The 24,752-nt window shown below is 37.9% G+C and overlaps 1 protein-coding gene across 2 annotated transcripts in view; it reads left to right on the top strand.

Moving 5' to 3' along the window:
• LOC149565465 (uncharacterized) overlaps positions 1-21,484 on the top strand; it is a 48,725-nt gene extending 27,241 nt beyond the window's left edge. For both annotated transcript variants that reach the window (XM_089818995.1, XM_089818996.1), the window contains exons 4-5: positions 20,796-20,906; positions 20,999-21,484. In XM_089818995.1, coding sequence (XP_089675121.1) covers positions 20,796-20,906; positions 20,999-21,217 — 330 coding nt within the window. In that variant the 3' untranslated portion in view covers positions 21,218-21,484. The remainder of the gene's footprint in view (positions 1-20,795; positions 20,907-20,998) is intronic.
• Positions 21,485-24,752: the final 3,268 nt, after the last annotated feature.

Raw genomic sequence — 24,752 nt, 5'->3', positions numbered from 1 at the left:
GATAAAGCCCAATTTGATACAGTGTCCACTTCCTTATTCCTCTGCCTTCGAACATGTGTCATTTTATAATCTTTCAAGGGAGCCAACTCCTTAGTGATTTGATCTATGTAATTTTGAAGATGTCAGGCTTGTGTGCCATCTTTTATTATAGCATTTAATATTATTTGTGAATCTCGTTCTACAAGGAGTTTTTTTGCTCCTAAACTTTTTGCTGCCTTAACAGCTAGTAACGCTGCTTCAGCATCAACAACATTATTTGTTCCATCTGCTAGTCTTTTACCCCCACAAGCAATTAAGTTACCCTCCGAATCTCAAACGATAAATCCTACTCCTAAAGGGTCTAGGTTGCCCTTAGAGGCACCATCAGAATCACACTTCCACCATCCCTCAATTGGTTTTACCCACATTACATCCTAAGCAAAAAAGTAGTTATTGAATTTGAGGTTGAGTCGGAAATTTTTTGTGCATGGATCCCAATGTAGAATTTTTTGCAGACCCAATTTTATTTTGGGAGTGATCCAGAAAAGATCTTGAAAAGATCATAAAGAATCTGCAAACAAAATTGGAAGGTGACCAAAGTTTAGAGTTTTGCATGAAAAACCCTAGTCAGCTAAAAAGGAGGTTTGCAAACTTTAGAAAAATGATGAGAAATTGTGCCCTAGGTCGATTCTGGAAAAACACGGGCTGTCAAGATTTGTTGTAGAGAAAACCAAGCCCAAAGAGACCGATGCAGACAAGAAGCAGGTCACATGGGCTTCCCAAAATTTTGGGCCAAAAATACAGATCAGTCGTTGCGTGAGAGGGAGAACAGCTGTAGCAACTAAGAAAAAAGTAGAAGACAACAATGGGAGAGGTTGTTTGAGCCAAAGAGTCATTGGAATTAGAAAATAAGCCATTGTTCTACAAAAAATACCAAAACATGGTGCAAAATTTGCAACCTGCACACAAACAGTAAAAAGAATGGCCAGGAGTATAAGGGTATTTGCAGAGAAAAATGGTCACTAATGAACAAGGATGTAGAGATCAAATATATGATCGGTTTGTAGTGCAAGGAAAATCTTTCTGCAAACAAATGGCCTCTAGTCCAATTCGATGGGTTTCAAAAACCCTTAAACATTATTTTCTGAAAGAGAAAAAAGAAAAAAACAATTTGTTGTTTAATAGTTTGTCTTCCTAGGTTTGGTTTGTGCCTTTACTCTTAACGTGCCCAATGTGATGAAAGATAAAGTTGTTAGTAGCAGAATTGGTCAATCTAGGTGTTCTATCAAGGACCCCTGAATTGAAAAGGTACAACTCCCTTATATGCAAAGATTTGCAGTGAATGTTGTTTTTAGTAGATCAGCAAGATTTAAGGGTATGCTCTTAACCGGAGAGCAGAAGAGGTATGACCAAATTGTCTGAAGACATTAAACAACCCAGGCGGTTTTGAGATGCTGATTCACAAAGCTCCACAACTATGAATGCACATTAGTAAACTTAAGATTGCCCAACACCTAAATGCAGCCTACTTAATTTACTAAATGCAAAATGCAGCAATGCATGACTAACTAACAATGCATACTATATAAGGAGAGGATGTTTGGCTAACTAAGCAATACTCAGATTTCCCAAGTCACTGAGATTTCACAACAACCATTTGTTTCCTACTTAGTAGCTTATATCAATCAAATCCAGGATTTGTCACACAGTAATGAAAATGCACTTGCACTAATTCGTATAGAATAGAGGAAATGAGATAACACTGTGAATGAAAGTAATAAAACTTATAACCACTGAAAAGAAAGAAACAAAACCCAGTTCATTTGCAATTCCATAGCTTTCATTAACAACACATTTCATTCGTAGGCACCATACAAGAACTAAAACTAAACTAACGTGAACGACAGAATCCAAAATGTGGATGCAATGTCTCACACAGTAGTACCAGCTACAGGGGTTTGCCCAAATCAAGATTTTGCCGATCTTATTTATTTCCAAAAATGTTACATTTATAGGCCCTTTTAGAAATGGCTAGTTACATTTAATGATTACTCAACAGAGTATCTTTGAATCACTCTAAAAATAGGATTGACTAGTTAGTCATCCATTACAAAATGTTAGCCTTCAAGGAGAATGCCAAACATGGCTACATAGTGAGAGAAAGAGAGAAGGTGACACATGTCAAATGTTCGTAGAGAGAGTGTAATCCTTTGTCAGAGCATTAGTTTTTCTTTGGAGTTACGGTCTTGGCTCTGTATGCCTTCATTGTATCAGTTACACTCTTTAGCTCATGGACACTTGGAATGAGAATGTTGTGAGCTCAATCATCTAATAATCATGCATTTCTATCAATTCTTCGACTTTGGAAATCTTTGATTGGAGCTTCTCTACTGCACGCTTCAGAACACAAACCATTGCTGAGAGTTTCGCAATATTTGTCACCTGGAAATTTGATGAATTAGTAGCCTTTTCAACGAATGCTAGGAACTCAGTCTTCATTTGTTTGATGTCTACCAACTGGCCATTACTGGTAACTTATGATTCAGTGTACAAGACCTTTAAATGTTCAAATATCTTGTCCATTAATTTCTTTACTAAATTATAGACATCCTTCAACTCATGCTCATACTTGATTGAGCTCTCAATTTTGAATCTTCCAATGAAGCAATGGTTCTTGACCTATTTTGAGTACCCCATGGGTCATAGCAACATTAGTTTTCATGTCAATCACCTCTTGCAACAAAGCCAATTGCTATGTTAGGCTGTTCGAAGTGTGGTGGTTTGACACTACTTCTCACAATTTGTTAGTGTGCAACAACAGATTCCCAAGGTTCTCAATAAGAGGGAGACCTTGGGCCTTAATTTCATCAATCCAAGCATGGCCAATTTGACCAAATTGCCTTTCCTGTTGTTACTTAAGTAGCAAATTCTTATTCTCCTCTGCACTTGGGTCGAGTGTTCTTGTAGAGGTACTTCCAAGTGCAGCTTTGATGTAATCCATCAATTCCTTATTTGAGGCTTTGAGTACCTCTTTTTCTGATCTCAACTCTTCCAGTCTGTCCTCAATTTTCACATTTGTTGTTTTCTAGATGTTGACCATGGAATCATGCACTGGAATGCCTATGTCAATTGATTTAATTTGAAAATCATTAGGATTTAGTTAATGGAACTTTCCCTCCTGAGGTTCTACAATCTCCACTAGCATGTTACTAGTCGAAGAATCCATGGCCAATGTAGCGATAGTTTTCTGCTTCTTTGCCTTCTTTGATGCTAGCTAAGATGAAGTTACTTGCACAATAAGGTCCTTAGATGGAGCACTTTCCTCACATCTTCTCTTCTTCCGATCAATAGTGTCTTCCAACCAAGATTCAGTTGAAAGGACATTGAGTGTCGACTGCAGAGCTATAGGATCAAACAACTTCCTCGCTACTAGAGGTGTCATCTTGCTTTGGTTGGCAAAAGGAAAAGAATTTGCTTTAGTAACAGAGAGGGCTAGAGTATCACCTTGCTGAGATGCCTCCTGCTCTTGGCCATCCAGAGGATTGTTTTCACCATCGAGGTTGATGATTGGCACAAGGGAGGAGGGCTTGGCAATTGATTTCTCTTTTTTCTTTTCTTTTCCCTTTTCTTTCTCTTCTTCCCCAACCTTTCCCGTATCTGGCAAAGATCCTTCTCCACAAGTTGGAGTAATTTGAACATTCTTCTCAGGAGGCTGGTCTCCTCCATCGACAAACTGTGCTGGTTTGACAAATGTTGATGTAGCAACATTAGATTGGACTGTCCTAGAAGCTACTCCACTAGTAGAACTTGTAGTTCCGATTCTCTTCTTCCTTGCTCTGGCCCACTCCACCCATTTGTTCGTCGTCTTAATGATACCACGCATCAGGACTTCCATTGTGTTGATAATAGGATCTTCAGGCAGAGTTGACACTATAGGAGTGTCCTTAATTTGCTCGTAAGTTGAGGGATGCATGTAGGAGCCATCGTCTGCAAGATCACTAACATCAATGGTGTCATTATACAACTTAATTTCATTTGTTGCCAATCTGGACCAGTACTTTTTTGCTAGTTTGGTATTCATCATAACACTTGGTCCAATAGTCTTCAATATCGGGAACATGCCTGAGCGTACCCTAGGTTCAGATGATCTTTTACAAAGTTAACTGGGTCATACTGAGGTCATATCACTTCATAATTGGTTAGTTTAATTTTGCTCTCAAAGGCTTAAATTAAATTCTGGTCATCAGATCTAGAGACACAAGAGTAAGGTCCTACCACTATTGGAAAAGGAATCCCGACCATTTTCTTACACATTGGAACATAAGGTGTTCACCTCTAGTATTTGCCTACACAATTCAACAAGAACTACCTTATCTTCAGGATATCTGGGGAGCCTCTTGGGAAAACCGTCAAATGTACCAATCCTCAGGTAGCAGAGAGATGGAAATTGGATAAAACAACATCCAAATTAACTGACCGCTGATACAACTTTTGGTGAAAACCTCCGCTCGGGGCACTCTTGCAATTCCCAACACAACCTCATTGTGAAGGCATCATTTACTTTTACATATGCCTCGAAACTTCTCTGCAATTGTAGATGAGGGTAGAATTCATACACCTTGGTGTTCTCATCATAGTCTTCAATACTTGGAAGACTAGGCCAGAGATGATGCGTGGCTAAGGCATATATCAAGTATGAAGACATAAAAAACTTGCCTGAATACCTTTGCCGAATTAAGCCAGGAGGTAAGCTCTTCACATATAATTTGAGCCCAGTCAATTTGTAGTCCTTCAGCACAAATGGCCTGGACCAAGTTGAAATGATGCTCAATGAAATCCAAAATCTCCTCTTTTCCTTTTTATCTTAGCAATAATGCTAGGATATCGATGATTTCCCTCTTTAGGTTATTTCCAAAAAGAGTCCTTGGCATTTTACTCTTTTGCTACGAGGAGTCTGAAACCATGTTCTTTACATGTCCTCTCTCCTCAGAGTCTTCTTCTCATTGAACATTGATGTAGAGGAATTAAAGTCGATGTCACAATACTCTTCTTTTACTAGGATGCCAAATGCATATTGCATCAATTCTTTGCTTACAAAAAGCAGAATAGATTGATCAAGTCGCAATATTTGCTTTGTCTTCGGATTGTATATATTGATACATTCCTTTACCAATTTTGGCGCTTGCACGACTATGGGGAACCCAACATCCGCTCTCTTTCAATTTTTGAGTAATTGGATGAATAGGTCATGTGTTGAGTCTTTTGTGCAGATAGCCAAGGTCATAAAATTTGAAAGAAGTGTCAGAATAGTTCTTTAACTCACACTCCAATCCAATTAGGCGATCATACCTTGCTGCTTTGATTGCCATTAGCGTATATTTTCACAGAGAAGATAAATTGATTTGATAAAATAGCCATTACGACATGAAGAACTTTGTTTGGGGAAAATCCAGTCATATAGACTCGAAAATTTGAACGTTGGCACCACACGAACGAAATAACTCACAACTAATAGTCGTAACGATTGGATTTGCAATAAATTAGATAGATTAACAACTCTTTAAAACATTTTACCTCTACCCACGTCACAATTCATAAATCCAATGAACATAACATTCACTTAAATCTCCTATAATAGCGAGGTTATTCCCTTGCCGAATCAGTTGATTTTGGCTCAATGGAAACTACCCTTTTTACTTCGGAATCTGGAACAAGGGCTTGCACCACAATTCTTTATGTGCGGGGAAGGAAGCATAAACTTACCTTTCTGTAAGCTTGCCTTTTTCCTTTGATTTAGGATTGCATCACGAGTAATACTTCTTCGGTGCCTTGGGTACCCTATTGCTTTCTTTTCCGCACAAAGCTTTCCCTTTGAATTTTAGCTCATTCCTTGGAGAAGTCGCGAAATGAACTTTCCGCCTTGAAGGCTTGGACTTATTAGCTTCTTTAGTTCGGGTTCGCACTTCACAAGCTACTCCATCAGAAACCACTTTGTGGTATTTCCTATAATGTTCGATGAACATAACATTCACTTAAATCTCCTATAATAGCAAGATTATTCCCTTACCGAATCAGTTGATTTTGGCTTAATGGAAACTACCCTTTTTACTTTAGAATCCGAAACAAGGGCTCGCACCACAATTCTATATGTGTGGAGAAGGAAGCATAAACTTACCTTTCTGTAAGCTTGCCTTTTTCCTTTGATTTAGGATTGCATTACGAGCAATACTTCTTCGGTGCCTTGGGTACCCTATTGCTTTCTTTTCTGCACAAAGCTTTCCCTTTGTATTTTAGCTCATTTCTTGGAGAAGTTGCGAAATGAACTTTCCACCTTGAAGGCTTGGACTTATTAGCTTCTTTAGTTCGGGTTTGCACTTCACAAGCTACTCCATCAGAAACCACTTTGTGGTATTTCCTGTAATGTTCCATTTCCCTGTATTAGATGTTGTGGTACTCTTACCCTCTTGTGATCTCTAATTCCGCCCACGACAGGTTGTTGGAAGGGATCATACGGTCGGATGGAGTGAGACCAGATGGTGTACGGTTAGGAAAATGGTCTAGGGAGTTAATGTTTCAGCCGTACAACGGAAGCAAAGTTAGGTCCGTACAGTGGCAAGGTCTTGTCCGTATGGTGGTGATGAGTTGGCAACTGCATGGGAAGGGAGATGATGAGGTTGTATGGTGGGATGGTAGCCATGCGGTAGGGGAAGTTGAATAGGTTGTACTATATATCGTATGGTGTGTGTTGTGTGGAATGGGTGTGTTGGGGAACTGTATGGAATGCAAGGCAGGGAGGGGGATGATTGACGGATGCTTCACCACAGATTGAGCTACAATCTGAAATGCCAAAACAATGTAAATATATTTGCCAGAAATGCTGATTAGTGCTAGTACAAGTATTGCAAAGCACTTCCAGATATATAGATATATGTATTTGCAAACAAAGATGGTGCGTAGATTTGCCAGATTTGAGCAAGTAATATAGAAACGGAATAGGGTGAGGGTTGAATCCCACCAAAATTGGAATAGCCAAGTGGGGAAGATTGTTCACTTCCGAAATGGTGAACAATAGAGAATTGCAACTGGAATTTGCAGTATAAGAAAATATAATCCAAATCGCATCCCAAATACTAACTACATGTCGTGCTTAAAAACCCATTGGGGAAACCTTTCTGAGGGTGTACAAAGATTGCCGACAACCACACCTACCTACGGAAACAATTAAATAAAAATGGGTCCGAGATATACTAAATCAATCGGCCCATTAACAAAGGTTTGATTAATAATTTATTTTATGACAAGAACATTATAGTTCTCCCATCCCAAACTTTTCTTGTCTTCAAGAAAATGCAATGCCAGTTTGTAGAATGTGTTTGCCTTCCCAGGTCGCGTCATCCATCGGCAAGTATTTCCAGCATATTAAGTATTCCTTCATAGTACGGTTTTGCTGGGTTTTCTCATGTACATCAATGATCTCAGCGGGTTCCAATATGAGCTTCCCTTCTTCATTTAGCGGCAAAAAGTTTGCAATTACTGTGATGTTCTGTCCCACATCTTTCTTTTGGCAAGAGACATGAAAAATGTTATGAATGAGGCTTCCCTCTGAAAGTTCCAGCTCTTAGGCAACTTCATCGATGCGATGAGCTACATGATAAGGGACATAAAATCGTGGCTTCAATTTTTCTTTCCCTTTTGCCTTCAATGATGACTGCTTGTATGGTTGGAGCCTGAGATAGACCAATTCCCCCACTTCGAAACTTCTCTGGACTCGGTGTTTGTTGATGTACATCTTTTGTTGATTTTGCGCCTTTTGTAAGTTCTCTTTCAAATATCTTAGGATGTCTTGCCCTTCATGAAGCTAGTCCTTGGCCCTTGGTGCACGACTATCAGCGAACACCATGTCGATAAATGGAAGGGGTTCATACCTGTATAGTGCAAGGGTGCCATCTTGATGGACATGTGGTAAGTGGTGTTGTAATAGTGTTCCCCTAGATACATCCATTTGACCCATGCCCATTGTTGTATTGAAACATAGTTCCAAAGGTAGCCTTCTAGCCACTTGTTCACAATCTCTGTTTGTCGTCTGTTTGAGGGTGGTAGCTAGTACGTGGCGATAATTTTGTTCCTGCCAACCAAAATAATTTTGTTAAGAAATACTGATAAATTGACCATCTCGGTCACTAACAATGTTTCAGGGTAACCCGTGTAGACGAAAGACTTCTTTGAAAAATAATTTGGCTACCTGTGTGGCCTAGAAATTTGAAGAGATGGCGACGAAATGTGCATACTTTGTCAGTTTGTCAACTACCACGAAGATACAATCCTTTCGGGTAGAGTATATTTGGATTTGTTTCGTTGGCAGACTGCACACTCTCTTAAGTACTGTAATATGTCTCCTTTAAGGCATTTCCATGAAACCCTCTCCTTGAGTTGTCTGTAAGTTTTGAGGAACCGGGTGTCCAACCAAGGGTGAGGCATGTATCTCCTTCAAGATTTTCTGCTTCAGTTTGGATTCAGGCACTAAGTATATCTGATTCTTATAGTAAATGATGTCATCCCCCACTTTGTACTAATCATCCTGAGTGTTGCCATCCATTAGCTCATAGGGAAATGTGTTTTTGGAATATTCCACCAATAAATGTGCTTTCTAGTTAGCTGAAATTTGAGTCAGTAAATAGATGGCAGGTTTTTTGGACAGGGTATTTGCAACCACATTGTTCTTTCCCTTCACATATACGATGTCAAAATCAAACACCCGAACCTTGCTTACCTATTTTTGTTGCCTCTTGTTCAAGTCACGTTGCTCCATAAATATCTCAAGCTATTATGATTAGTATAGACGACAAACATGACACCCACTAGATATTGTCAGAATTTGGTCAGTGTATGAACGATGGTTAACATCTCTTTGTCATAAATGGAATATAAACGCTCTGCTTTCTTCCGAGTCTCATATGCTATGGGGTGTTTATCTTGCATTAGTACAGCACCAGTGCCTTCTCTGGATGCGTCACACTCCAGAATGAATGGGTTAGTGAAGTTTGGTGAAGTGAGTACGGGGCAAGTGCTCATTACTTCTTTCAACTTATCAAAAGTGTGTTGCGCCTTTTCATTCCACTAGAAGGAGCCTTTTTTTGTCAAATCTGTTAATGGTGCTTTGAGTTGAGAGAATCCTTTTACAAACCTTCGATAATAACTGCACAGTCCAAAAAAACCTCGCAACTCAGAGAGTGATTTTGGGGAGGGCCAATCAAGGATAGCTTGAATCTTCTCAAGATGAATCTGTACCCCATATTTATTGACAGTGTGCCCTAGGTACAATATTTTTGTCATCTTGAATTTACACTTGGATTGCTTGGCGAACAAGGTCTGAGCATTCATGATCCTTAGGACTTCATCCAATTGCTTTAGGTGTTCTTACCACTCTTGCTATAAATAAGGATATCATCAAAGGATACCAGTAAGTAATTACACAATTGTTTGTTGAAGATGCGATTCATGCATGAGTGGAACGTAGCAAGTGCATTCATTAATCTGAACGACATGACCAGGAACTCATAATGTCCGCAATGGCAACAAAAAGCCGTCTTCTCTACGTCTTCTTCCCTCATGCGGATCTGATGGTATCTGGAATGGAGATCTATTTTTGAAAAATAAACTGCACTGTGTAATTCATCTAACAATTCATTGATCCCGGGAATCAGACAGCTATTTTTTATTGTCTTCTTGTTCAATACATGGTAGTCCACACACATGCGCATTGTTCTGTCCTTTTTAACCAATACTACTGAGGATGCAAAAGGGCTAGAATTTGGATGGATAGGTCCTTTCTCCAGCAGTTCCTAAATCATCTTTCTGATCTCATCTTTGAATTTTTTGGGGTGGTGGTAAGGTGGTTATGACTGGTTTGGCGCCTGCTTCCAATTCAATGGTATGCTCAAACCCACGATGGGAAGATATGCTAGGAGGAATGTCTATAAAGACTTTATCACGAGCAATCAATATATTTTGAAGATCATCATCTTGGTGAGGTGTCCATTGTCCTTTTATGGGTTCTTCCGAAACAAAACAGTGTGCAGCCCATGCAATGTCATCATGCCGAAAGTTTGCCTACATTTGTTGTATCGAAACTTCCTTCGGTTCCTCATTGGCCATCCCATGGAGAACTACCTTTTTCCTGCTGACAACAAAAGTGAAGTCCATCCGTTTGAAGCTTTGAGTGTATTCATCAAGTGTCTCCATCCATTATATGCCCAGAATAACCTCCATATCATCTAGGTCTACTATAAAGAAATCCTCCGTCACGATGTGGTTAGCCATGGTGATACTTAGTTGGGGAACAAGGTGCGTACAAGGCAAAAGTGTCCCTCTGGCAACCTTGACTTGAAATCTTGTGTGCGTCTCAGTAGGCAGACCTATTCTTTTTACCAAAGACGAGTTTATGAAGTTTAGCGTGGCTCCGCTATCGAGCATCACAACAACCCTTTGTCATTGAAGGGTTCTCCGTACACAAAACACTGTACACTTTGGGCTCCCGGCTAATGTTATGGTTCCTCTATACCATACCAAAGCTGCAATTCTCTTCGTACGGTTCAGGCCAACCATTTTGGTGTCCTCGTGGGGATGGTTGTCTTCGGTAGGTAGATCCTCCTGATCGTCCTCATCATCGGATACAACTTCAATGTAGTGTATTTTTCCTTTCCCGAGGCATCTGTGCCCAGGCTCCATGGTCCCTTGCAATTGAAGCATAATTTCTTTCTTTGGAGCTCTTGTCTGGTGGCTTCGTCCAACAAAGGTTTCTTTGGTAGAGGTTTGTTATCTTTGTCCTTGAGGAAAACTGGCGGTTTGGAGTGCACGTAACGTCAAGAGGATGATGTTGATGATGATGCCATGCTATGCACCTTCGTTATAGCTTCCGAAAGGGTGGCAGGATTGAAACCTTTTACCCAACCTTTCAGTGGACCCGTCAGTTTGTTCATGAAGAGCACTATTCGTCTCCTTTCGTAAATGTCTGTGACCAAACTAGAGAGTTTCTGAAATTCCGTGATATATTGGTCGACCGATCTAGTTTGCCTTAGTTGTGCCAATTCTTTGAAATTAAGTTCCAAATCTTTACCATCAAATCTATCTATCAATCTTTCAGTGAATCCCACATAAGTATGTATTTGGTCATGCCCAAGTGTTATGGTACTAGGATGCCACCATTCATGTGCCACTCCCTCCAAGTGTAGTGCTGCAAATTTGATTGCTTCTTCCTCTAGCATTGGATTAAGTTGAAAGTAAGTATTGGCCTTCATTACCCATGCTTGAGTAGATATGGATCTGGATCCAAATCCATCAAATGGTGATAGATTTACCTTACTCAACTGTCTTCTGAGATCATTGTTTAAAATATCCTTGATTTCTGCCTCCGGAATATCTCATTCTTAGTTCTACATAATCTTTGTAGGATATATCCTCCTTGAAATTTGCATTCTTCCAGTGTTCTCTTAACTATCCTTGAACTTCCTCAAAGGTTTTCAGCTGTGGTACCTCCGTTCATGGAGCGAAAGACGACATGGAAGGTCGAGAGCATGCTGAATGAGAGTTTGCCTTACCCGACGCTGAGTCCGTGCTATGACCATTTGGTTCACCGGATATTTTATTGTCAGCCAATTTCCTGAGAGTTTCTTCCATAAGTCACTGAGAGTCATTGATCTGTGCCTGATTCCTCAAAAGATCTCTTAGTAGTGTCAAGAGTTCGGCAGCAGTGGGTTCTTGTTCCGCCATTCTATCAAACAAATGGGATCTTCTTCTCTTTCGGCTATAAACTCTCATTCACTGTCCACAAGCTGATAGGATGGTTAGCTCTGATACCATTGTAATGTTTTGCTTCCTTGTATTAAATGTCGTGGTACTCTTACCCTCTTGTGATCTCTAATTCAGCGCACGACAGGTTGTTGAAAGGGATTGTACGGTCGGATGGAGTGAGACTAGATGGCGTATGGTTAGGAAAATGGTCTAGGGAGTTAATGTTTCAGCCATATGGTGGCAAGAAAGATAGGTCTGTACGGTGGCAAGGTTATGTCCGTACGTGGACCAATTGGCTGTACGATGGTGATCTGGTAGAGTTGGCAACCATGCGGGAAGGGAGATAATGAGGCCGTACAGTGGGATGGTAGCAGTACGGTAGGGGAAGCTGAATAGGCCGTATTGTATACCGTATGATGTGTGTTGTGTGGAATGAGTGTGCTAGGGAACTGTATCGAATGCAAGGCAGGGAGGGGGATGATTGATGGATGCTTCACCACGGATTGAGCTACGATTTGAAATGCTAGAACAACTGTAAATATATTCGCCAGAAATGCCGATTAGTGCTAGTACAAGTATTGCAAACCACTTTCAGATATATAGATATATGTATTTGCAAACAAAGGTGGTGCGTGGATTTGCTAGATCCAAGCAAGTAATACGAAAACATAATAGGGTGAGGGTTGAATCCCACCAAAACTAGAATAGCCAAGTAGAGAAGATCTTTCACTTCCAAAATGGCAAACAATGGAGAATCCCAACTAGATTTCACAGTATAAGAAAATATAATCCAAATTGCATCCTAAATAGTACTTACATGCCATGCTTAAGTACCTGTTGGGGAAACTTTTCTGAGGGTGTACAAAGATAGCCGACGGCCACACCTACCTACGAAAACAATTAAATAAAAATGGGTCCTAGATATACTAAATCAATCGGCTCATTAACGAAGGTTTGATTAATAATTTATTTTATGACGGGAATGTTACATTTCCAAAGACTGTCTTCACATCCGGGTTTAGTATATTTCCACATTTCATATATAGGCTTTGTAATCTCTCTTAGACGGAAAGTATCATCAAAGCATATGCTTTCCAGGGACTTGAACAATTGGAAGTATTTCTCCTCTTTTACTAACATTGCTTCAATAACCAATTGGAAGATATTTGCTTCCAAGGGGAAAGCACATAGATTGATGGAACTTCGTTCCTCTACACAAAAGCAGACTTTGACTTCAGATTGGTACTGTGAGAGTTCCATGGTTGTGGATCCTTGTTCATCTGATCTTCCCATCATTAATCAATCTTCCAAATCACCTGGAGATGTGGATATACTTTGCTTCTTTGTGATCTTAACTGACGAAGTGTGCAGCAATGGGAATTTGATAACACAGGCTGGAATCCGAAAGGAAGACCAAGCTAGCTTTAGGAGTTAATTGCAGAGTCAAGATAGGCTTCCTTCTCATTGGGAAGATGCTCAGACAGAAACCTACCCAAACCTAGATCACCTAAGACCTTGATGCAAGGCAAAAACAAGAATTCCGCATAGAGGTGGAGGAGGAAGCGAAGCATGGAAACCCTGGAAAAACCCAATAGGCAAGCCTTAGGGATGCTTGATGAGAAGGGAGCCACCTAAGGGAAACCTAGACAAGGACTCAAACATATATGTAGTGAAAGCTGACCAAGCTAGAGACTTGAAAGGGAGGGACTGAAATCTGGAAACACAATTTAAAAAATGGAAATTATAAGTCTTTTGGCAAAAAAAATTACACTGCTTTGATACCATATTACAAGAGGTTATTGGTAAATTATTGGATAAATTAATGAATGAGCAAGACACTCATTTATAGTTTGCAAGGACAATGTTTCTATTACAAAACAATTGTTGTTATTACTCATTCTAATAATAAAAAGATTAAAAACAATATTAGAAACATTGTAATATATACAAAATTTACAAGATGACCATTAAAATAATAATAAAGAAGGATGTTTGGAGATATTATTCTTATATTAATGGCTTTGGTTATGGAATTCGTGCCTCTTGCAAGTGCAATGATAATCTAGATGTCCGAGAAAACAAAAAGGGAACAACAAAAAACAAGAGTGGCTTATGGAGAATAGAAAATATATCTACATTCCAAAATCACAGCGAATTGGCAAGGCACAACAAGGGCATGAATATATAGTTGTGAAACGAATTTTGTACACAGTTGGCTAGGCCTGCGACTGATGTACATAATCATTGACCTTTCTCAAACACCATCCTATTGGAGGAACTATTTCCCCCGACTCAAAATTGGTTCCTTCTTTACACAACTGTAGCAAGTGCATCATGCTCTTTTCAAGCACAAACCCATGATTGCGTCTGAACAAGTGAAGAATTGCTCCACCATTGACCTTGCACACTGCTCTGTATCTCATCATTTATTTTTCTAGTAACAGGGTGCAGAGTTTGAAAACTTTTGTCAGCACCAAAAGAAAACATGTTATTTTCATACCTGCTGATCTCTACAGCTGAATTGAGGCAAAAGGAGAATACTTCCAATACACACTGCAAAGAAAAATATACCACCTCATCTTGTTTTGCAATGTCTATGCCAGCATCAAAATGGTCATTTTCTTAGTAATTATAGTTGAACTTAAATTTACAATATAGTTCTACTGATTTTTAATTTAATTATTAAAACTAAAAAATGGCCCTTTTGATACCGGCATAGACATTGCCCATCTTGTTGACCTGTAGAAGGAAATTCACCTTTTGACAACTCAAACTGAAAATTTAGAAGCTTGGGCATAAAGGAAATTTGATCAGCAGGCTGATTATCAGCCTGGAAAACGTGTTGACAAGATGTATGTTGGATCCAAGTGGATAGCTCAAATTCAGGCACACTATCATCCACATTACAAGAGGCTGAATTTTCATGACAAAGGGAAGCTTCATACTCAATTTTACACACCTTAGGGATAATAGGCAACTGACATACCTTGGATTCGTTCATGCTGATGCAACCTTCATTAGCACAACTAATTGGATTGTGTGACATCTCATGTAAAGAGCCACCGTCCTCAAATTGTCTCACTGTTTCCGTCTCATTTTGGCTATTGTGTTACATGTGCTGCGAAAATATCACACCTGTGGCACACATCTTCTTCCACACCCAATTGTGCAACAATTTAAAATGGTCCTCTACAAGGGCACTGTGTATGAGAAAAACAGCATGTTGCACAACAAAGAAAAGGCTTCGTATGTGTACAAATAATCACCAACATCGCATTCTTTAAGTGCAAACTCTTAATAATGAACATCATCAGCTGTATAGACACTCATTTCTACATCTTTCTTGTAACATCTCAACCCTGTTATCCTAAGAAAATAGGTTTTGAAATTTTCTTGCGAGGAAAGTAAACTATAATTGCAATATTAGTATAACTAAATAGCTAACTTTTTGTTTTCCTATAAACAAGAAAAGTAAGTTACATTAACTAACCAGAAGGAAATTACCAATTGCATTTCACATGAATCTGAATTAACTACTTCATTAGGCATAAAAGGAAATTAAATGTGAAATATAACTTAAGAATTATATAATCATTTTAAAGGAAATAACAGAACATGTACTTGTTGTTTTCTGTTTCAGTTGTTCTTTCTTTAGCTCTTGTCCTCTATGGGCAGAAGCTATCATCGGGGGTTTTTACCACCCAACCTTGGATCTTTCAATTGTGAACTAAATTTCACTTGTGCAACTTCCTCAGAGAAGTAGCTCAACTTCCCAGAGGCACACATAAATGATTTTCATTTTCTTGCCATCCAAGAATTGGTGTAGATATCAACCATCGCAGACAGTCATTTAAACAACATCTTCATCTACTATGTGACCTTGATAGCTATAAGTTGCACTGCTGGTTCTAATGACTAGCAAATACTTCCCATAGCATAGTACCACCTTGGCCAATGTTCTTAAAAGTACACACAGATTCTTTGCACAGTCAAATGTCACCATCAGACACTTTTAAGGGTATCCTGGCCATTAGTTCAGATATTCACATCTTAATGGCTTCATTACTCTAAAGAATCAGGCATTAGAATAGTGCACATCTCCTGTCCCCTGGTTGACCTTAAACAACTCTCAGGTTTATAAGAAACTTGAGCTCAAGAAGGTTTGGTTTCACTATACAAGATCCATGGCTCATATCAGATTTCCCTCCCATATGACTTAGGCAGGGAGTTTTCATTTACTTATGAATTAGATGCCCGAACTTCCATATCCAAAGAAAGACACATCAATGTATATCTGTAATTGATACCTTTTAATATATCAAAAGTATGAATGCAAATCTTTAATGCATCATTCTTGACAATCGGTAATATGAATGCAGAGCTATAAATAAATCCTAGCATCAAGTTTACGATATGTATGCAGAACCTGTGAATGAATCCTTCTCAGTCAATAATATTAGTCCTACAAAAAAGACATGAATGCAGTCTCGGAATGAATCTTTTTATCATTCAATTATATGGATGCAAGTTACGAATGATCTCTCATATCATTTCTGAAATATGGATGCGAACCTTCGATTGGATCTTTATTTGACATACAACTTGTAAATGCAGAGATGCAAATGATTTTTCCTACAACTCTGAAATATGATTGCAAATTTTCAAATGTATCTTCCTATCAATTTTGAAATAAGAATGCAAGCTTTCAATGGATCTTATAATCAAATCAGTATTATAAAATGCAACTATGAGTAGTTCTTCTTCACTTAACTTTGCACAGAACAAACTCAGGATCAATTGATCTTTCCAAAAAAGGTGCCCAAAATAGTACAGAGTAAAAAAATTATGATGATTTGAAATGGAACATAACTCAAGCAAAATAAGCAAAGTGTATTTGGGTCGTATGACCCACTTGACAAGCCTATATGTATAAGCTACAGAAAACAAAAGCTACTTTAGAGGACTGCACCAGTATGGAAGAAAAGACAAAGCTCATAAAAAACAAATCGACGGTGTTCATGCCTGCACAAATGACCCCAAGTTCGTTGAATAGCAGAACCAAAACCAATACTACACACTTTTTCTCTTTCAAATTCAAGACAATCTCCCAACACCAAAATACACAGCTCCTTGCTCAAAAAGAAAACAAGAATGAATGCATAAGCAAGTCAACACAAGACTCTTACCAAGGTGGGTGCGGGCAAGGAGTAACTCCTTGCCCATTGTAGTGAGAGGGAGTTACTCTTACCACCCTTTGTGTCACCCTCAGTGTGCATTACCAACCACCAAGGAATGAAACAAGACACACACAATTCAATAAACGAATAAACAAATATGGATTAATTGACTAACAAATAGTCACGTGCACACACACAACACAAAAATAAATGAATAATCAAGTATGCACACACACACACACATGCATACACACGAAAAATATAGGTAGGATGGCTCCATCCCCCACCCCTAGGATGCCTTGCTGTAGAAGGAAAGGCCCCTACCGGGGATAGCTGGGCTTGACCAAGACGAGAAAGAGAATTGTGCAGGGACCCCATAGAATAGTAGGGCCTCCTCCAGCAGATTGGCTAGTTAATAGCAGCGTTCTGAGGCCCTTTAGAATAGTAGGGGGCATCAAATATATATATACCTTAAAATAACTAATAATGTAATGAAAATGTCTGTGTGGCTGTGCGTGTTATATTTCTGAATATTGTAATTTCATTTCATTGGAGATAATAGAAAGCAAGTTCCCACAATTCACTGTTATTTCTCTATTATGTTGCGAGTTCTGTTGATAAGGGAAGTATCCTTCATTACGAAGTCCCCAACTCACAACAGTGAGCAAACCGTTGAAGCACTTGAACAGTCAAGGCATAAATATGATTGTGGGCTGCAGACACCAGTAGAGTCATCAAGATCTTTTCAATCCAACCCTTGTCACAATTTCAAGGCCATCTTGTTGGCGTATGTTGATGAGATGCCAACTATAACATGCAACAAAATGCAAACTGCTTACCTTAGGCCATGACAACAAGCCATCCTTAAGTTCTCCTCGGTGCCATTCTGTTGGTCTAAGTTGACAGGATGCCATCTCACAAAAACAAAATGCACAACTGCAAATTTCTTGTTGTTGAGGTGCTTAAAACATTTTTGATCGGCCAAGACCCGACAATGATTAATTTAATAATATCCTTGGCAATGGTGCCATTTTGTTAGGTCTCAAAAATTTTGCTCCACTTCTAAGAACCAAATCTCACTTACAAGTTTACAATGACCAGGGTTATTGTCATGCGAGTGATATCAGCTGATCAAAAAAATTGTGGAGGGTTAATGGCCAACTTTATGATAGTGGGTTAGATTTCCTATGCTTTGAACTTCAACATATACTCGGGAGGGTATTCCCAGAGGTACACCTTAGTAGGCATTAAACTCACATAACGTGGGCACTAATGAAACATTAACAGCCAAACCCAACTTGTTGACCTAGCCATAAAGATTGTAACTAGAGTAAAAATAACTGGCCACCTCAAAATCCCTGTATAGCTGACGGAAATGTGCACACATTTCCCATCATTCAATGAATTTAATTAATGACTCGTTGAAGATGTTTTCCTTGATCATGCACCAAAATACTACCAGTCCTACACTAGTAATTGATGTCTTGAAGAAATGGGATTGAAGTGTAATTCCAGATCAATGCCTACATATTGGGCAACAGAGCTACAACACTAAAAAGAAAACAAACAAGAAAGAAGAACATGCAGACATGTATTTACACACATTAACGAACATTGAACCATACAATAGAACATGCTTAGTAATCTAGAGATAACTGCATATATTTGTACATAAAGTGAGAAAGATCATTACAAGCCATGCAATTGTTTAAAAACGTTGTTACATTTATCTAAATGAACATTATGTTCATGCCAGAAAGTGTGGTGAAGGAAATCTCTTTGTAAATCTAAGAAAATTTCATAAATACGTATAAAGTTCTTTGGAAACATTCAACAACAAAGTCTCATTAAAATATCAATCTTTATTTCTACAGATCTGCAATCTTTTAGTGAACTGAAGTATGTCATTGATGGATGTCCTGCAATCTTTCTTGGCTTCTAGAGAAGCACAGTTGTACTAACCTCCTTCTAAATGAGAAACCTACACAACATATACACCTGGACACCCAACACTGATAAACAACAGTGTTCACATTCAAACTCAATGTCTCAACCAAATATAAGCACTGTGGATGAAAGAGGATGATCTCCAATTACATTTGGTTGCTAGGAAGAGGGCCATTAATGAGCACAGGTAGGTGGAGAGAGAGGATAGGAAGCGTGTAGCCATGTAGCACTTCATGCTGCTAAGAAAAACATTGGCGACTTCTTCTCCTTTGTGTAGACTTCAAACAAAACATAAAAAAGTGCATCCTGTACCAAAATGAGCCTTAATGAAGATAAGCATTGAATTTTTTAGACCCTTGACATGAGGAGCTATTGGGGGTTGGGAAAATCGTATATCAAATTGAGCTTTCCCCTTTCTTCGCATGTTACATTTGGGGCTTGGGTTGATGGCTTACCACATGAACACTTGTTAGTTGGGCAACAAAACAATCAAGAGCCAACTCAAAATCCTGCCAAGGCAGATACCTGTTGACCTGCAGAGTTTGAAACCAATATTCACCATTTTCCTGAAAAGGATTGGAGAAGGAAGATCAATAGAATAGAACATCAAATGCCAAACACTTTGCCACAGGAAAAATCTCAACATGGTGACCCCCATAAGATTACTCAGATTGATTATTTACAAGGGATTGTGTTTCATGGGCATACACAAAGAAGGAAATTGGAGCAAAAAGGGGAAGACAAATTTGCACTACAACAATCCCAATTAAGGGATGAGGCTAAATGCAAGCCTCTTCAATTTTGGTGGAATCCTTTGAGGCTAAGTTAAAATAGGGGATGGTTAGTTTGATCAGTTCCTAAAGTTATTGGAGCAAAAAGGGGAAAACAAAATTGAGATTCAACAATACAAAAAAGGGGATGAGGCTAAATGTGGGCCTCGTCAATTTTGGTTGAATCCTCAAGGGTAAGTTGAAAAGAGACTGGTTAGTTTGATTAGTTCCTAAAGTCGAATAATGCCAGTTAGGTTATAGTTAATTGGAGGGGTCTAACTAAAAAAATAAAATAGACATTTTTTTGATTCAAAGTTTTAGATAGAAGTGAATAGTTTTAGATGAGAAACCATAGAAATCATTTTTTTTCTCAAAATTTAAATTTTAAAACTGTACAATGCAAAATACCACAACATATTAAAGATTACAAATTTGTAGATAAGAAAATATAGAAATATGAAAATAGATGGTTCAATTTTTCATAGAATTTATAACGAATAAAAAAAATAGAAATTCACAAAACACATCATGAAATTCAATATATTGAAGGATATATAACCAAACTTACAAGAGGATAGGTAGTGAACTCTGCACTAGCTTAGATGATATTTCCAGAAACATGGAAACTTTGTTGCAAGTATATTTGAAAGTTTGTATATGATTAAAAATAACAAACGTCTTTCTTCCTTATCTAAATTATCAGTTGTTTCTTGAGATGCATTAATTTTCTGAATTCGTCTGCTACAAGATTAGGAAAAACACTTTTAATTGTTTTCATTTCAGTCAGGAAAGCATGAAAACTATACAATTTCATTGAAAACAAAATAATGCAGTTAAATGCTGCGGTAGAGCTGTCTAAATACATACATATCTATAGGCTATCAATGCCTCATAAGTTGATTACAACGTCAAAAAATCCGGCTATAATAGTCCATTAGAACACTATTTGTTCAGAATACAATGGATGAATTTCCTCCTAAACTAGAGTCACCATCCATGCTACACTGGACTAACCAATTGTGTTTGTTCTCCTTCAATTCTCTGTAAAATATTATTTTTTGTGCTGAAAATCAGTTTTAGAACAAGCCTTTTAAACGGATGTATGCATTTGTTTCCTGTTTTGGCTAGAAAGGCTAGGAAAGAAGGAAACAAAGATATGGTAAAACGGATAGAGATTGTACTGAAAGTGGCCATGGATGAAAAGGGGAAGACACTTCGTCCAGAAATACGACTTTTAAACCAGGTTACAGGCTACTAAACATATTTTTCTTTAAATTTGATGTATGCAGATTTCCTGTTGACACTGCTAAGAATGATGCATTGTCATTTTAACAGCTGTTACAGCAACCAAGTGAATCAGATCGGATGATAACTTTTCAAGGCTATGTACATTATCTGAAAGGTGATGGCTACTTCTTTGAGTTGTTAAGAATGATGACCAAGGATGTCGAGTTGCAAATGGATAGTCGTCAAAAGTCAACACTTTTAAAGCAGCTGGAGAATATCAAGAGAGAAGCAGAGACAATCTCGAAGACACTTGAGAAGGCTGATTAGTGCACATTTCCCATGCTCCAAACAGGTCTACAAAAGATTTTCTATAGAGGAGGTAGACCTTGAGTAATGGAGAGGATATTATAATATTGAAAATGTAGATTGATGAGGAAATGTCCAAATACTTGCGAATAAAATGAAGATATTACTTAAAGAACCAAAGCTCTGTGATGACCGTCCCTTTGTATCATCAATTTGACATGAGCTTTGGATGGGTTCCCCCTGTAATTTTGTAAGCGTGGTTTTGCATGCAAAGTAATTTTTTGAGAAGATTCAAGTCTGTTGGCAGAGGTAGAGATAATTCCTTTTAATTATAAGTTGACTACATTTTATGCCCATGCAAAATGTTTTACAAGGTTTTTGAATGGTCAAAACTCATTGTCTACTTCAAAGTTGTAAATTGTTACATGTAGTTTCCACATTAAGTGGATAATATGGCAAATAAAAAATTATGAATCGAATAGGCAAGAAGAGATTGCAACATGTTATCAAGTTGTACACAAAGCAGGAATTATCAAAGAGAATTAATTGACATCATTGTCAGTAATATTTTACTTGCCATTTTTTATCGTTTAACAAGAGAGAACAAAGTCACCACTTTTTAAAGTTAAAAATTCAGTTTTCAGTCACGAAGCATTGATGTAAGTAAAGAAAAGTAGTACATGAATACTCCTTGTAAAATAATTGGCCCTCGTATTTGCAATTGGGTCTCATTCTAACTAATTGAACTTTGGATTGTTTTTGGAGTGCATAGTTGTTTCCAAAGTCATGCAGTCTTTGGATATTTTAGTGGCTTTTGAAGGTTCATACATTCTGTGAGAAAGTTGTATGAAAGATGAAAAAGTCACGTTTTAAATTAAAAAAATCACAAGATGAGTAATCCTTGGTTTTCCAAATTTGGATGTTGCCTTGTTTTCTTTTTCTATTGTTTTTCCTTTTGGGTGTAAATTGACAAGACAATGTATGATTGTCTACCTAAGGGAGAATACAGACGTTAGACCAGTGTTACGGGACTTGGACTCGCCTTTGACTTGGAAAGTTGGGCTTGGACTTGGACTTGGTGACTGAACTCAGAAAATAAAAAAAACCCATGAAATTCAAAGATTTTTAAGGATTTAAATATTTTTTCATGCATCATTTAGTCAATTAACATCAAATACACAATAATTGAGATACATAGAAGCTACTTAACACTCATACACAATTTTGCATAGATCACATAAGTATAAAAATGAATTTTTGAAGGAAAAAAATTGTTTAACATAATATAAAGTTAAACATAGTGTCACTGTCAAATGTCTTCAATATATGAAATCCATGGAATCAAAAGTTCAAAATATATATCAAAAAATTAACTAGAGTGTAGAAGACTAAGGCTCATAGTAGCCAATGCCCTCTTACGAATAAGCTTAAGATAAGTGATGGAAGGCTCTAGAGCCATCCTCTCTTCTTGTGTTTGAGGCTGAACCTCAGGGGCATCCTCATCGTCATCCACACCCACATAATCTTTATTATCAGACTCGAATCCGTCACTCCTAGCTTTTATAGGGTCCTGCACTCGGTCTCCTTGCGCTGTAGCCTTCTCGACTGCCATCACTACTTCCCCTACCTCCCAATCCACTTAATCAACCCACTCCACATCTTCATCATTGAAGACATGATCAACAATCTTTGTGTTCCATTCTGCATGTGGATCAACAATCTCTAATATAATCGGTGCTTTGGATCTATCTACGGAGAAGACGAAGGTTGTAGTGAACCAACTACAAAGACAAGATCATTCAATTTTTGTTCAAATGATGGAAATGCAAATAAGTTTGTAGAAGCCTCCTCCAATGCTTCCTTTAGCTCCTCTCAATACTTAAGTGCAAGCTACAAAGTTGTAGAAACAATCAACGAAAGAAATAGGAGAGCCAACCAGTTTGCTAATTTCTCTCTCAAAACCCCAATACGCTTTTTTAATTCTTTTCTCTCTATCACAAACATTCACAAAGGATGGAATGACCTTTTAAAGTAAAATGGATGTCATACAAAGCACAGACAATTCACTTAACCGTTTGTTTTATTATTTTTTGCACTTTATGAGTCATGTTGCCAAAGAGAGTCTAGAGCTTGGGACTCTACGAGTCAGGAGAGTCCTTGGATTTGGCGAGTCCATGTTGACTTTGTCGAGGCCGAGTCTAGAGGCTATTTGCCTCAGAATGTGGACTCTGCCTTGGACTCGTAGAGTCTTGCTCAGACTTACAGAGTCTCATAACTATGCATTGGATAGAGGAAGATGGGCCAACCTGGGAGTCAAAAAAAACATCATCCATTGTTTCAGAGTTATAGGGGCCAAGATGCGCTTTTTTGAGTATGAAAGGACTAGCAAGAGCATATGATTAACATATTATGCTTTGATTTAACTTAGTTGCAAAAAGTGTTTGCAAATAGGTGGATGCTAGGCATCATATTGGCCTAAGAGAGGATCAATGTTTCTAACATTGCATTATTAGTAATCTTATTGTAAGAGTTTTTCCTATTTGGATGTCTTCAATAATAAAAAATGGCATCTAAATTTTTTCTTTTTTATATATATTGAGTGTTCTTATGTGTTCATCTATTTTAATGAACATGTTTAAGAGTGTAGTTATGTAGAAAAACTCATTTGAATCCTTATATCACAATTTTTGCAATGAAAGTAGCATGCGAATTTGAGCATGTGTTGTAGGTATGTGTAAATTTGAAAAGCTATTTTTATTGAAAGAATCAAAGATTCCATCCTTTTTCTTGTGTTTTGTGTTGTATGTTGATTGATTGGGTTTGACACAATACTGTGTTTAAGGAGATATCCATTCTTGATGTGTCATGGAATATCCATTACCTTTTTCAGATCAAATGACATTAGGGCCAAATTTTCTTGTGCATGAGGTTTCTGATGAAAGGTAAAACAAGAAGGGATTCCAAAACCCTTAACAAAATTACCAATTGTAGACCAAATGTTTGCAATAAATTAATTGCCACATAATTTAAAGGGGTCTTGATAACCTATACACAGTGATACAACAATCAAAGTGTAGAAAAACAATAACTACTAGCCCTCAAGTCCACAAACCACAAAACCTCTAATAGGCAGTTAAACAATGCCTAACCTTTTCCTATAAATCATCACCCCTTTAACCCTTAGATTTTGATTCACTCATTTCTAAAAGTGTAGAGTTTTGTACTTTAGAAGGTGAAGCCATGGGCAAATCCAATAAATGTAAGTTTTTCAATGTTGGAAAGAGATAACTAGTGTTTTAGAAGTGAGAACAATATATTAAAGCAAGAGCAAGTCTAGTTGGGGAGCCATGCAAAACTCCCTTTGAAAATTTTGAAGAAGTGCAAGAAAAGGAAGATATGTTAGTAAAGAAAAAAAATGATAAATGGATGGAAAGGAAAAGAAAATTCAACGTATGATGCACAAAATTGATTAATGATATATATTGTAAAAAGAAGTTAGTAAATTTGTCTCCTTTTTATCAAATTTTTTTTGGACATTTTAAAAATTATGCAAGAG

This window comes from Cupressus sempervirens, chromosome 3 (genome assembly GCF_028749045.1).
Source record: "Cupressus sempervirens isolate cs-2001-9-10 chromosome 3, ASM2874904v1, whole genome shotgun sequence".
Taxonomy (NCBI): domain Eukaryota; kingdom Viridiplantae; phylum Streptophyta; class Pinopsida; order Cupressales; family Cupressaceae; genus Cupressus; species Cupressus sempervirens.
The sequence above is the reverse complement of the archived record's forward strand: the minus strand, read 5'-3'. Positions and strand labels throughout refer to the sequence as shown.